Here is a 13,070-nt window from a genome sequence, read left to right as displayed (position 1 = left end):
TTTGCTGAGAAAAGTAATTCTTCACACATACCTAGTAAAGACTCACCAGACTTGCAGCTAAAGCCTCTACCTGTAGAAAACAAGGTGTGTGCAAAAAGACATCCATGCACAGCGCTGCTCACAGGCTATGTCTTACCCATGATTACTTATTTTAAGCACTATAGCAATACACAGACTGCCCTCCTGTAACATCAGGGCTGAATAAACAGCACAAAAGAAAACTGCCAGAACTGAATACAGAAAAAACAGCTATGTACACACATAACCCCATGAACAAACAAAAACCGTAAAACTTTTGAAGGACAGCATTCTTCTTCTGGCCAACATGCAAGAAGAGATGCTTATTCTCTCAAGTGTGCCACCCTCCTAAACTGGACACTCCACAGAGGACAATCTGTCAGTCTGCAGCTACAGCAGTACCTGATTTAACCCCTACTGCTTACATGAGAAGCACACCCAAGCCCTGCAGCTACACTGACCACTTGCATGTGGCTCCAACCCAAGAAACATCTGTACATTCTGGTTTGAAAAAGATGAAAGTTGGACAAAAGCTGTATCAGGCCACTGAGACAAGTCAGAATTACAGCAGTCCATCAGCATTCGGTCCCCTCTGAGTCCAAACACCACAAAGTGCTTATGTTACAGTACCAGCGATGCATCCTCCTACGGATGTTTGCATTTCCTCAACACTGACCATGCGTAGTCAACATTTCCTTTTATTCATTATTGGATCTGTGATTGTGCCCCCTTTTACTGCAAGACACAAAGCCTTACTGTATAGAGAATTATTAATTCTTACTAAATTTTTCTGTTGATCTCATCATAGTGTATAACTACTTTAGGTAATGTACGACTTTACTTTAAAGCTTCATTTTATAATAGGAAACCGAAGCATAAAAGAACCAGGTCAAAATTTTTAACTTTTATCAACTTTTAAGAGTTCTACTTAGCGTACATACTTATTCAAAGTAAAGTAAACTGAACATATTTGCCACAGTAAAGAATAACATTCTCTTAATGGTTACCTGGAGAGATGAATTTAGTGTTTTGCTTAGCTCCTTCCACGATATCTTTTAGATAGGGGAGAGGTAGCTATTTTTGTTTTCTAAATTTAAACATCTCATAATTAAGAGATGGCTTTTTCATACAACCAAACAAATAACAACAAAAATCAAAATTAAAATGGTGCCTTCATACTTTCAACATTTGCACACAGCATTCGCATCATAAATTTTAATCACTTCCCGCATTTGAGCCTATCTTTATTTCCACAATTTTCTATACAGGTAGACTTGGAAGTTGTGATTTCAGTAAAAATAAGAATACATCACTTAAGAAGGGACATAAATTTGAAAAAAAGTAATTTGTATTTTAAAAGTAAGAAAAACCCCATTGCTCTACTTACCTGGAGGAACTGGAGCTATATTCCCTGTTTCCTATAAAGCAAAAACAGTGAAATTAATACTTGACCATTACAAGGCACTTCCAGAAGTGATCTGACTGCATTTGTGCAACACTGTCAAATTTGGCATTCCTAAAAAATAAAACTGAACAATGAAGGAAACGGAGGAGATAAAACTGAAAAATTAAAACATTCCTCCTCATAATGAAAGTGGGATGGATTGGCAGAACGTAACCTTGTAGATTCTGCAAGAAAACTACAAGCCATAGGCCAGACTATTTAAAGCTCATGAATAGCAATGGCTTGCAAACAGGAAAACAGGAGCTCCTTCTTCACAATACATTGCTAGCATAAGACTCAATTCTTTTCTTTTAAAAAGTCAAATGTTAGGCATTTTTTGCTGATATTATTAGTTAACTGCTAGAATCTGATGTCTAAAGTTAATTCCGTATCTTCCACCATTTGTCTAAATTCTATAAAGGGCAGAGTATCTCGACAAGGAGAAAATATGGTTGACTTAACAAGTTCCAATAAGAACAAAACAGCCAGTGGGACAGATAGTCACATATACAGAAACAAAGCAATTAAATTCCTTCAGCTGCAGGAGTGGCTTCTTCCACAAGAAGATACATTTCTGGTACACAGAGAGCACTAACGGCATAGAGAAAGGTCCTTAGGCCTAACACTTCCTGTTGGCTGAACATGGTGGCTTCTAATTCAACCCTCTGGCCTAAGTACTTTTCAGAGACAGCCTGATCTTTCTTTAACTTCCTAAAAATTCAGGCTGTGTGAATACAGTTCTTGTAGATAAGCAAAACATCAATCAACTTCATAAAAGAAATACAGAGAGGTTAATATCCCTCCCATCTTCTCACGATTTGCTTACGCAGATATTAGGGCTTGCTTTCCCCAGTTCATTTATCTAGGTTTGCACATTTTCAACCTAACAAACATTAGAAATCCAACCTCATTTTCCTACACCTGTTTCAACAAATTAAAAAAGAGGCTTAACAAAAAGCTACTTGCTTTTCACAATTTCTTAAGACTGCATCCTTGAAGTCTAAAATGGAATTAATTAATTAAGAATTTAATTCTAAAAATTCTTTAAATATATCAAATACCTCACTAGAGGATTCTTCTTGTTCATTAAAACAGAATGACCTTTTTCTTTCCTGTAAGCACTTATATAAATGACCATTGAATTTACCTGGGAAGGAAACATAATATATTGCTTGGAATGCCTTGCTGAAGAGAAACTCTTATCTGAAGCGAAGCTAATGGAAAAGTTCTCAGGCTGAACTGAAGCTGACACTGAATAAAGCTGCAAACAGTACACCATAAATGTGGGAAAAAAATGGCATTTATTGCATGATTATTAAATATTGACTAATACTTCTGTCACTAACTATATCCAAAGCCTCCTGAGAGTGTGTATTGTATGCAAAACAATGGTAACTTGAAATCTATTCAACATCAAAATAAAACTTCGAATCACTAAATTCACATTTTCTCCTTTGAAAATAGAAAATGCATCATTTTTATACAGACACTCAAGACTATGTTAAGAAATCATTAAGAATGTTGATATTACAACTTTAAGTCAGGAAAACTCCACTGAGGTAAATTTGCAAGTTTAAGTTAATTAAGAGTAGATGAAAAAAAAAGCTGATGAAAGAAAAGGAATTTTTAGCATTGGGCACATTCAAAATTTAATGAAACAAGAATGAAAATAATACCATAGTTCATGCTGCTCCATGTGGTCATAAAAGAAAAGTGGCATGAAAAACAAGATTATAAATAAAAGTATGTATAATGAAATTGAAGATCTGAAAGCACCTTAGATACTGCATAGTCTAGAAGTTTCTGGAAAAAGACCTAACAAACATACTAATATTTCCAGAATTCAAGTCAGGGTAGAAATATCATCTACACTATGAGGAAGATCAAAAGCTCAACTACTTGATTAAACACTAGCATGCAATGTCAGTATTGAAACATAAAATCCCAATGGATTTTTAAAAGAGCTGTTTCACTCTATGCACACATTAAGGTTTCTTATTATTTGACAACTCTTTTGAAGCATTATATAACAACCAGTCCCTGACAAAATTATTGTTTCATTTTTTAACGAGATGACAATTTTGATTCTAGATTGCATAATTATAAACACTTGAGAGTTAATTCAAATGAATGCCAAACTGGACTACAGTTTGTCCCTCTGAAATTATGTCCATTAACAGACAGCAACCTGCTTCAGTGGATGATTGAAGAAATTCCACCTGGAACACCTGTGGAAGACCAAAACCACAAGGATTGGTCCAATCCTATCAGCCTGTGCTGAATTTAGCATCTAACTAGACCTAGCAGTCTTAGTACCCAAACTTCAGAACATTTGTTTTTATTACCTCTTATCTGGCTTTATATTCAGCAAGAAGTGGGGCTGTGACATTCACTGCCATAACCAGAATATGTCAAAAAGAAAACAAAACCACTGTTTCAAAAGGTGGCAAATAAAATACATTTCAGCCATGTTTGTGGTCACTGTTTGGAAAGTAGGGGATGATTCAGAATGTTCAGATTATTCAAACTTCTCATTTCAGCACAAGAAAACAGGTGACAGCATCACTAATGGAAGATAAACACCTCTGGGAGAAAGCAACAGAATGAAAAGCAAGTGAGTGACACAGAGTGCATAAACAGGGCATAAAAACACACTAAGGGATCTCCCCCCAAGAACAGGAATGCAAAAACGCTGTAGAATGAGTAAGACTGCAGAAGCAACATGGCAGCACACATTTCCCCTAACTCCAAACATGAAGTCACATCTTGACATAAAACATTTGTGCCTAAAACCCCATACAGCTATCACTAATTGGGGTTTGTGACATGTTTTATTCACGTGAAAGCTTCAGAGACCTTTTATTTGACAATTCGAGAGGCATTATGCACGATAAGAAGCAAAGTCAATGAGGAACTGGTCCGGGCGGTTCAGCTCCATGGCCAGATACCAGGCAGGCCAACACCTCCCTCCGGTGCAGAAAAGCTGTTCTCACCCCCGCGCCCGGCATCCCCCACACCCGTACCCTTCTCGGCACCAGCACTGGCATGGACCAGAGGCGAAGATGGATGCAGAAGGCCTCCTTGGAGCAGAGGCGAGGCGGAAAGGCGAGGCCTGGCTGCCCTCTCCTCCCGCCCTCCGCGCCGCGGGCCGGGCCCGGGGCAGCTTCTGGCGATGCCCCCGTGGGGCACCTCGCTCCCGGATGCGCTGCAGCCCTCTTCACCCACCCACTCACCCACTCACTCACTCGCCTCGCCGCCCTGCGTCCCGGGCCGCCCGCCAGGCCCTACCTCCGGGCGGGTACCGGTGTCCGCGGCGCCGGCCGGGCCGCCCCGCCCCGCTCTAGGGGCGGCGGGAGCCGCAGGCCGCGCTGGGGGAGGGGGCTGCCGCGGAGAGGAGCGGCGGCGCCATGTTACTGCCTCCCGGGCATCCCCCGCCCACCGCCTCGCCGTGCCGCTCCCGCCCCACCGCCCCCGCCCGCCCGACGCCGCCGCAGCGCGGAGGGAGGAGGAGTCACCGCGCCGGGCCGAGCCGGGCCGGGCCGTGTTTACAAACTCACCCGGAACGCGGCTGGACCGCACATTAAAGGCCGGGTCCCCCGCGGGCTTCCGTCACCTCTCGCGAGAGCCGCGCTGACACCTCCGCGGGGCGGGGCGGGGCGGTCACGCGGCGCAGGGGCGGGGCCGGGCCCGGGCCCGTTCCCCGCTCCCCGCAGCGACCCCCGCGCTGGGGCCGGACAGCGCCTCCGCCGCGCTCGGCACGGCGGGCAAAGCTCGCCCGGTGGAGCGGGAGTTGTGCGGCCCTGGCGGAGGGGAGCTCAGGATGAGGTGCTCACCCTCTGCGGTGGGATCTGCAGGAGGGCCGGCAGCTGAGAACAGCAGGCACCACGTAGAGGCTATTCCACCGAAGGCCTCGCTCAGCGGCAAGTGTTCATGCGCTTGTCACATCTAACTTTAGGAATAATCAGCGCTCCAAAACGCTGTACAGGCGAGATTCGCTATCTCTCAACACACCCCGCCTCAGGGCAGGAGCGAGGTTCGTGCCTGAAACCATGGTTGTGCTAAACATTCACCTTGGTTAATGCATCACGAATGCTGCAGCACTGTAGAATAATGACAAACGCTGTATTTTACGCAGGAGGAACTAAAAGAATTTTGGATTCGTTAAAAAAGTAGCATAACCCTATATGGCAACACAGTTTAGCTAATGTGTACTCTGAATCACACATAAAGCATTAATTCTGTACATGTGTATAATTTGATCTTGGTCTGAGACTGATATGAGAGTGCAAGGCCATTACAATAAAGCACTTCTAAAAAGTATCAGTTCCAGTAAAATACATTTCGGCTGAGTTTCTCTGAACTTACACAAAACCGTATGGTATGTTTCAGTTCTTGTGTATGGTTTTGGTGGACACTATACAGCACTTCTGCAAAGTTCTTTAAGATAGGATAGAAAGCACTGCATAAAAGTATATAGTTTACTTAAAGGTGGAATTATTCTTTAAAATAGCATGTTGCAAGGACTCAATTGTATATGTAGAAGATAGGAAAAGCCACTACGACCTGTATTAGAAACAAAAAATTTTTGATGGTTTAACTTCACCATTACATAGCAGCAGTAGTCCTAAGCCTGGACTAAAACCTGAATTGTAGGTGCCTTTCTTCAGTGTGAAACTGATGCAAAAATCAAAGAGGGAAAGCAGGAAAAGGGAAAAAACAGCAGCAGGATGTTCAATTTTACCTGCAGCAAGGGATGAATCACTTTACCTGCAGCAATAACTTAAGAGCATAATTGGTAACTTTAACGTTTTCTTCATTTTCCATTAAAATAACGGCTATTTCAGAGGTGGTGTGATGTCTGATCTACTGGAACAGCAGGCAGAAGTTATTCAGAGACAATGAAAATCTCTGCTTTAGCTGGCTTCATCTTCAACAATGAAACATGAACAGTCTTTCAATCTGGAAAACCTGCAAGACAAATTTTCATGAGCTAACCGTCTAAGCTCAGGACAGTCCATGTCAGAAGACAGTGAAAAAAGTTTCAGGGAAGTAAAGCCTACAGTAACACCTCATAAAACTTAAGTTTGGTTTCTCTGACCTACAGGAAGATTTCTTGATGTAAACTCTTACAGGAAGATCAAGAGACTTTGGTCTGTTGCTGCCCTATTAATGCAAAGAGACTGGGTTGGGGTTTTTTTTGGTGGTAAAAAAAAAAAGTATTTTACGCATTTATAACTATTACTTTTTGTGAGCATTGTAGGAAAACTGAGGGTACGCTGTAAGACCACTCAAACTGACCAACTAAGCTCTGTTGGAAAGGGATTCCACGTGTCCTGTAATAGTCCACCTGTCAGTATTTGCCCATCCATCACTCATTAACTCTAAGCCCCTTATTGTCTATAAGGAGGATAATCCTGTGTGTGAAGGTTTGTTGCCTTGTTTTGAAAGTCCTTGATTAATCTTCGTCTGTAGAACCCAGATGATTCTCTCCTGACTGGTGTAACTGAACAGCCACTTTGACTGAGTTTGGCTTATGCTCTCCAGTTTAAGAGCGAGTTAAAAGGCAGTAAGCTTGGGGAGAAGCTACTACTAAAATAACCTTCACATCTATTGCATCACCCAGGATATCCACTGCCTTTCAGGCAAGGCTGATCACAAGAAAAAGGGTTCATGTTGTGACACATGTGGTAAAAGATGGGCTGTAAATCAAAAAATCATTATTCAAACCTGGTTCAAGTAACTCACAGTGACGCAGGTGGCTTTCTTAGTGAAGTTATGGAGCAATAATTCAGCCAGGTCTTTTATCTACACCAAACACCATTACAGCTCAGCAGAAACATTTTATATGCAAATTCCTAATCAGAATTAGCAGAGTTGGAGCTGGACTTGACCAAGACAAGTCTGAAGATGCCTGCTTGGCCAAATCCCAGTGATACGAAAACTTGAAGCTTGAACTAAGCTAGTCCACTGGACTATCCATGATTTTAGGAAATACAGGTTGCCACTTCAGATGCCTGTAGAGATAGATCCTTGCTGTATTGAAAGAAGAGAAGAAAGTTCACCACCTACCAGGACAGCAGTACACAGATGAGTTTTAGAGCATAGAATACCTTTTAGTCAGGACAAATGCAGTCAGCTTTGCGTTATCAACTGCTTACAGGAATGGGTAATAACAAGTCCCTAAAATCACCACTGCATGAGCATAAACACATGGAAATTAACCTGCAATATGCTTCACTTCCTACCCCCTCACTCCTCAAAACCCCCACTTCCTGGTCTAGTCATTTAAGGCACTAGCAATACTGTTCTAAAGCTACTAATTTAAGATACTTCATATGCTACACTCATATATATACATTGACTTATATAAAAGAACATTCTCTGTATTAATTACTGTTTTCTACTAAGAACATGTGGAGAAAGTTATTTTTCAATGCTAGGTTCTAGAACTTTGCTACACAAATTCTACCATGAGTTAGGTTGGGAAACACCATTAAGATCATTTAAGTCCAATTGTTAACACTGCAAAGTCCACCATATACTAAAGTGGGCTAAAGTCCACTAAACCGTATCTATTTAATACCCACTTGGTACTTTTTATTTCAGATTAAAACAAAATCTTACCTGCGCTTATCTGAGTCATTAATCATTCCTCCATTTTCTCCAATAGTTTCCTATATTTAATTCAGTAATTACTTAACACCAAGATGACAAAACATTTAACAAGCTTGGGTTACATTCTTAAAAAGTTCAGCTTGTATTTGTTGTATGATCAGATTATTTCATATTCTGGATAAAGTTTGAGATGCTATCAACCTCCCCACCAGGTAAGTATAGTAGCACACAGTTTTCCTCCAAATATAGATGTCACCATAAATGCATTTAGACTGCTACAAGAGTAGAGAAGCTAGATACTGCAGCTATTTTTTTTTTACCAAAATGCTTTCATCCTAATGCTCTTAAAAGAATGTGCAAGATAATGCAAGGCTGACTATAAAATTGGAAAGCTGGAAACTCTCTTTTAATTAGGTGATGCCAAAAATGCAGTAACTGTATGTCCATGTATCACACCTAAATGCTTCGGACCATGCTAAAGCAGCTGTTTATTTAGCTCAATGGGGACACTGGTCAGATCCAAGTGGAAAACCTACCATGGTAATCAAACTAGGTAGTGTACCTGAAAACTGATACGGAATTTCCTATCACTTTCATGGATTTGTGTTTGGCTCCTTCTATCAAGAGGTGCCAGAACATGTGTGTCAGCTAGCTTAGGAAAAAACAAAAACACAAGTGAAGGAACAAGGCCAGCAGTACACCCTTTCACACTTAATATGTGTATCCTTTGATCTTTCAAGTATGAGCCACATTAATTTTAATAAATAAAATGTTTGACTGGAAGGGTTCTATGCAGTATGTCATTATCAGGAGTAATCCATGGAGACCGAATTACAAAATGCCATTATCTAGATATCCTAGTGAGAAAGACAACAAATGAAGGCAACAAGTTGACAGTTAAAGTTGTTATCTTTAATGAAATGACTTTGGAAATAGCATCAATTTCCGTGACACCAACATTTTGGGAGTCCCATAAAATGCAGTTACATTCCAATGCCAACAGTACAGGCAGATCTCCATTCACATGGCAAACAGGATCAAGAAAGCAACCATCAGACAGAAGAGACCCATAGCTTCAGACAGGGCGAATCCCAGGATAGCATATGAGAACAGCTGCTGCTTCAGAGAAGGATTTCTATAAGAAAGAGAAGGTGTAAGACCTTTTTATTCTTGTAATTAAGATGTTCATGCAGTTTAACCTCATACTTCCTTGCTACAGATTCTGTAACAGGAAAACCCAATCAAACCAATTTGTTTGGAAGGATTTCACTGAAGACAAATTAGTTAGCAGTTAAGACTAGACTCAGGTTATGTAGATGGTGTGAGCGTTTTCCAAATGAGCAGTTTTTCTGACTACACTCATGTAACTTTTGAATTTGACTTCTCTACATCCTCCCACGCAGAAATCAGCACTAGCCTTTAGAAATTTATTTCACATCTGTGATGTGAGAACTATGCTCCAAGGAATTTCGTGTATCATGTTTTAAGCAGCTCTCAACAAAAACAGGGGAACTGAAACCACTTACGAACAGGAAAAAAAAAAAAAACAGAAAAAAAAAATGCAGCAGTTTGTTACAAAAATGTAATGAATATGCCTTTAAGAAGCGAGAGGAGAAAATCTCCCAACATAAAACTATGCATCAATGTTCTATAACCTCTTACTGAGATGTTAATCATAATTTGATATATTAGTTTTGTACTGACAACACTTGTTTCTTCAAGTGAAAAGTGAACTTCCTCGTCTTCAATAAGGCTTAAAAATCTTTATTAAGAAGACTTAACTGGTTGAAAAAGTAGCAAAGAACATGAAACCTCCTTGATGCCTCTATCAGTTTTGCTCTTTTATGATGCCATATGAACTACTTCTACCACAGGAATGTTGTGAAATTACCTGAAAGTTCACCCCTACTACAAAAGCCTCACCCTTGCCCTCTTCAGATTTCTAGAAGGAATTTGCTAAAATAACTGCATATTCTGAGATACAAAGCTGAAATGTGTTAGAAAAGAAAATCAGGCATCCATTCCTAAATGATTCTGACTAGGAAGACTAAAGCATATGGACTCTCATTCCTTATGACCAGTTCTCTGTTTTTCTTTAGAACTTTTCCTCTTACATGGGAAAAGATACAAGGTGGAATTTTAATTCAGTTCTGTAACTGAACGCTCTAACACTATACTTCAGTGACCGAAATACTGACCAAATGTAATGATGCAACTTCTTTCATGGCTCTCCTCCAGGAAGAGTGTACAAAGTTGAATTTAACAACAGAGCCATCCTGATGAATATGGTACGGTTTCATACTATTCTCTTCAGCCATGTGTATCAGTAACAGTAATCATTAACAGAATTTATTACAGTGCCATTATCTTTTTCTACAGTTCAGCAGTCTCAAGATACATCTAAATACAATTAAATAGGTTTCAAAGAGTGAGATTGATTACCTGGCATAACCAATGATTAGACTACCGAAGACTGTTCCAATACCAGCACCAGAACCAGCCACACCTACTGTGGCTGCACCAGCACCAATGAATTTGGCAGCAGTGTCAATGTCCCTGCTGATAGCACTAGTCTGGAATTCTCTAAGTGCTAGTTGGGAGACAGTATTTTGGGCCCCGTTAACTGTTGACTTGCCCTAAGAAAACAGAACATGAAAAAGCATTATATTCAGACAAAAGACCATGTGACAGTGTTATCATGCAATATTAAAAACTGTATTAGATCCAATGTCTACTTATTCTTCAGAGTGATTAGACTGTAAGTCATAAACTTCAGAATGTTACCTGTTCCACCTGAAAGCATCAACTTTAAATGTGAAAGACTTCTCAGGGGAAACAGCAAGACAGCAATAAATATTATTAGGTGTTTGACTTAAAGCAAGTTTCACACTATAGGTATTCTGGTTAGTACAAGTGAACTCTAGGTTGAGGACATTTAGGCTCACCAGGTAATTTAGGAAGATACAGAATTTTGTTTATAAGGTACCTCTCCATTCTTGACCTCTGGCCTAGACAACACAGACGCCGAAATTGGTCTGTACAAGATTCTTGATCCAGCACGGATCTGTAAGAGGAGGGAAAAAAACTATAAAAAAAGAAACATTTGATCACAGCTGTTCCACACAATAGTCTGTAAAATAATAAGATTATAAGCTACTAAGCCATTTTTCTTCCTTGAAAGACAGCAATCTCTGAACAGCTGGATATAAAATAAACAATAGAGAAGTAAGCACTGCCATGCAATCTGACAGCACTGTTTTCAGGAGATATACTGTAAATAACCGTATCATTCAGTGAACATATACGTGCATTATGCTGACAGAAAAGCGAGCAAAACAGCGACAAAAAAAACTGACCGACCAGGAGGCAGTGAAACACATTTTGAAATGAATAAATAAAAGCCATCAAAATGAATTTCAAAGTTGTTAAATGCACAGATGTAATATAGACTTCTGAATTTAGCGACGCACAAATGAATGAATCCTCTTTCACAAGCGGCCTGCATGTGTCCTTGGGCTCCCAGCAGTCTAAGGTCATATCGGCTCTTGCACAAAGCTCTTCCTGCAGGGGAAACCTAGGCCTGGACCATGCAAAATGAGACCTTCTGCAGGCCAAAGAGGGCATTTTCATGCAGGACAATCTCTTATCTCTGCAAGGGCAAAAAAATCCCGGCCTTGCACTGGACGAGCAACAGGCTGGAGTTTGACCTACAGCGAGGCACGGAGCGCAGTAGGCCCAGGAGCTGCAGGCTGCGCTGACCTCCCCCTCCTCCGCCGCTCGTGTGCGAAGGCCCCTCACCTTGGCACCGGGCCCCGGCCGCACCAAGGAGGCGGGAAGGAGACCGCGGCCCTGCCGCAGCAGGCCCTGCCCGACCCCCGCCCCCACCCCTTCGCTCTCGGGCGGGCAGCGCTCGGTACGGACTCGTCCCAGGGCGCTGCCGCGGGGCTTGGGGACACGCCCAACCCGCGATCGCCCCGCAGCCGGCACCGACCCCGCCGCCGACAGGGACGGGGCCCGTGAGGAGCCGCAGGCGCCCCCCGCGCACCCACTCACCAGGGAGGGCGAGGTGGCGAGCTTGGCGCAAGCGAACATCTTAGCGGGCGGCGTCCCGGGGGTCACGATCCGGCGTCTCTGCGGAGAGAGGGAGAGGGTGAGGGTGCGGCGGAAGGGGGCGACGATGGGCGCGGATGGCGCGAGTAGCGCGGCTCTCACCGCTGCGGTGCCGCGCTCGGGCCAACGGGCGGGGGGGCTGGGCCGGCTGTGCGCAGGCGCGGCGGGGCCGGGCGGCGGAAGGGGCGGGGCGCGGCCAAGGTCACTTTGTGCCGGCGCCATTGGTGGCGGCGGGGGGCGTGGGGCGCGCGCCGCTTCCTCGCGCAGCCGCAGTCACAGCGCGCTCGCCGTGCGCGTGGGCGGTTCCGCCGGGAGGGTGTCATTGTGAGGGTGACACCGTCAGGGTGACACCGTGAGGGTGGCACGGTGAGGTTGTTTGTCACCGCGAGGTGTCACCGCCAAGGGCGGTGTCAATGTCGCTGTCGCAGTGTCGGTGTTGCACCCCCTCCGTAGGGCTCGGGTCCTGGCAGGGAAAAGGGGCGCGTCCGAGGACACCTGCTGTGTGCAAAAAGCCCCTACTGTTCAATTAGTCATTTCTGCACCATGGGCAAATTCACACCCAAGTAACGAAAGAATCCTTTTTAATCAAGATTAACCGAAATAGGATTATCTTCATTGAGCTGAGCATGTGTTCCCGAGATTCCCGCTTTAATCACTTACATGTGCTTTCGTGTTTTTCATTTGATAACGGGATCATTATTTTAATGGTCATTTGCTATTGGAAGCGATACTAGCGCCAGCTAGTAAAGATGCTGAAAAATGAACGTTGTGAGTAAAACACTGGGAAACATTTGTTTAAGTTGTACGATTTTCCTTTGATACAATCTGTGCCATAAAAAATAAATTCTAAAATCGTGTGCTGCAAATGGTCTCCAATGGACCA

General features: G+C 42.8%; 2 protein-coding genes and 1 long non-coding RNA gene across 10 annotated transcripts in view; 1 reads left to right on the top strand and 2 right to left on the bottom strand.

Annotated features, from left to right (window-relative positions):
* ATF2 (activating transcription factor 2) overlaps positions 1-5,110 on the bottom strand; it is a 49,012-nt gene extending 43,902 nt beyond the window's left edge. For 3 of the 8 annotated variants that reach the window (XM_014880180.2, XM_088168016.1, XM_088168019.1), the window contains exons 1-2: positions 5,020-5,110; positions 1,406-1,436 (exon numbers count right to left, since the gene is read on the bottom strand). The gene's annotated coding sequence lies outside the window, so the exon portion shown is untranslated. Of the gene's footprint in view, positions 1-1,405; positions 1,437-4,695; positions 4,879-5,019 lie in introns of those variants that run through there. The other 5 variants (XM_014880181.2, XM_088168017.1, XM_088168014.1 and 2 more) reach the window with 3 other exon arrangements.
* Positions 5,111-5,229: 119 nt separating this feature from the next.
* Positions 5,230-8,092, top strand: LOC148223193 (uncharacterized). The gene is made up of 2 exons (XR_015804828.1): positions 5,230-5,495; positions 6,307-8,092. It is a non-coding gene; the product is annotated as an uncharacterized LOC148223193 (long non-coding RNA).
* Positions 8,093-8,967: 875 nt separating this feature from the next.
* On the bottom strand, positions 8,968-12,362 carry ATP5MC3 (ATP synthase membrane subunit c locus 3). Its single transcript, XM_014880245.2, has 5 exons — positions 12,290-12,362; positions 12,131-12,208; positions 11,064-11,141; positions 10,520-10,713; positions 8,968-9,212 (listed from the first exon to the last, which is right to left on the bottom strand). Exons 2-5 carry the CDS (start codon positions 12,167-12,169, stop codon positions 9,098-9,100), a joined length of 426 nt encoding a protein of 141 aa, XP_014735731.1. The 5' UTR covers positions 12,170-12,208; positions 12,290-12,362; the 3' UTR covers positions 8,968-9,097.
* Positions 12,363-13,070: the final 708 nt, after the last annotated feature.

Source organism: Sturnus vulgaris, chromosome 7 (assembly GCF_052056855.1).
Source record: "Sturnus vulgaris isolate bStuVul1 chromosome 7, bStuVul1.hap1, whole genome shotgun sequence".
Lineage (NCBI taxonomy): Eukaryota > Metazoa > Chordata > Aves > Passeriformes > Sturnidae > Sturnus > Sturnus vulgaris.
This window is presented reverse-complemented; position numbering and strand designations above follow the sequence as displayed.

What these genes read in the sequence shown, in the direction of transcription:
- ATP5MC3 (XM_014880245.2), bottom strand. Translation starts at nt 12,169, where the DNA reads ATGTTCGCTTGCGCCAAGCTCGCCACCTCGCCCTCCCTG. An exon ending in TCGCCACCTCGCCCTCCCTG is followed by an intron (nt 11,142 to 12,130) that starts GTGAGTGGGTGC and finishes CTCCTCTTACAG; the next exon opens with ATCCGTGCTGGATCAAGAAT. An exon ending in CAGAGGTCAAGAATGGAGAG is followed by an intron (nt 10,714 to 11,063) that starts GTACCTTATAAA and finishes CTGTTTTCTTAG; the next exon opens with GGCAAGTCAACAGTTAACGG.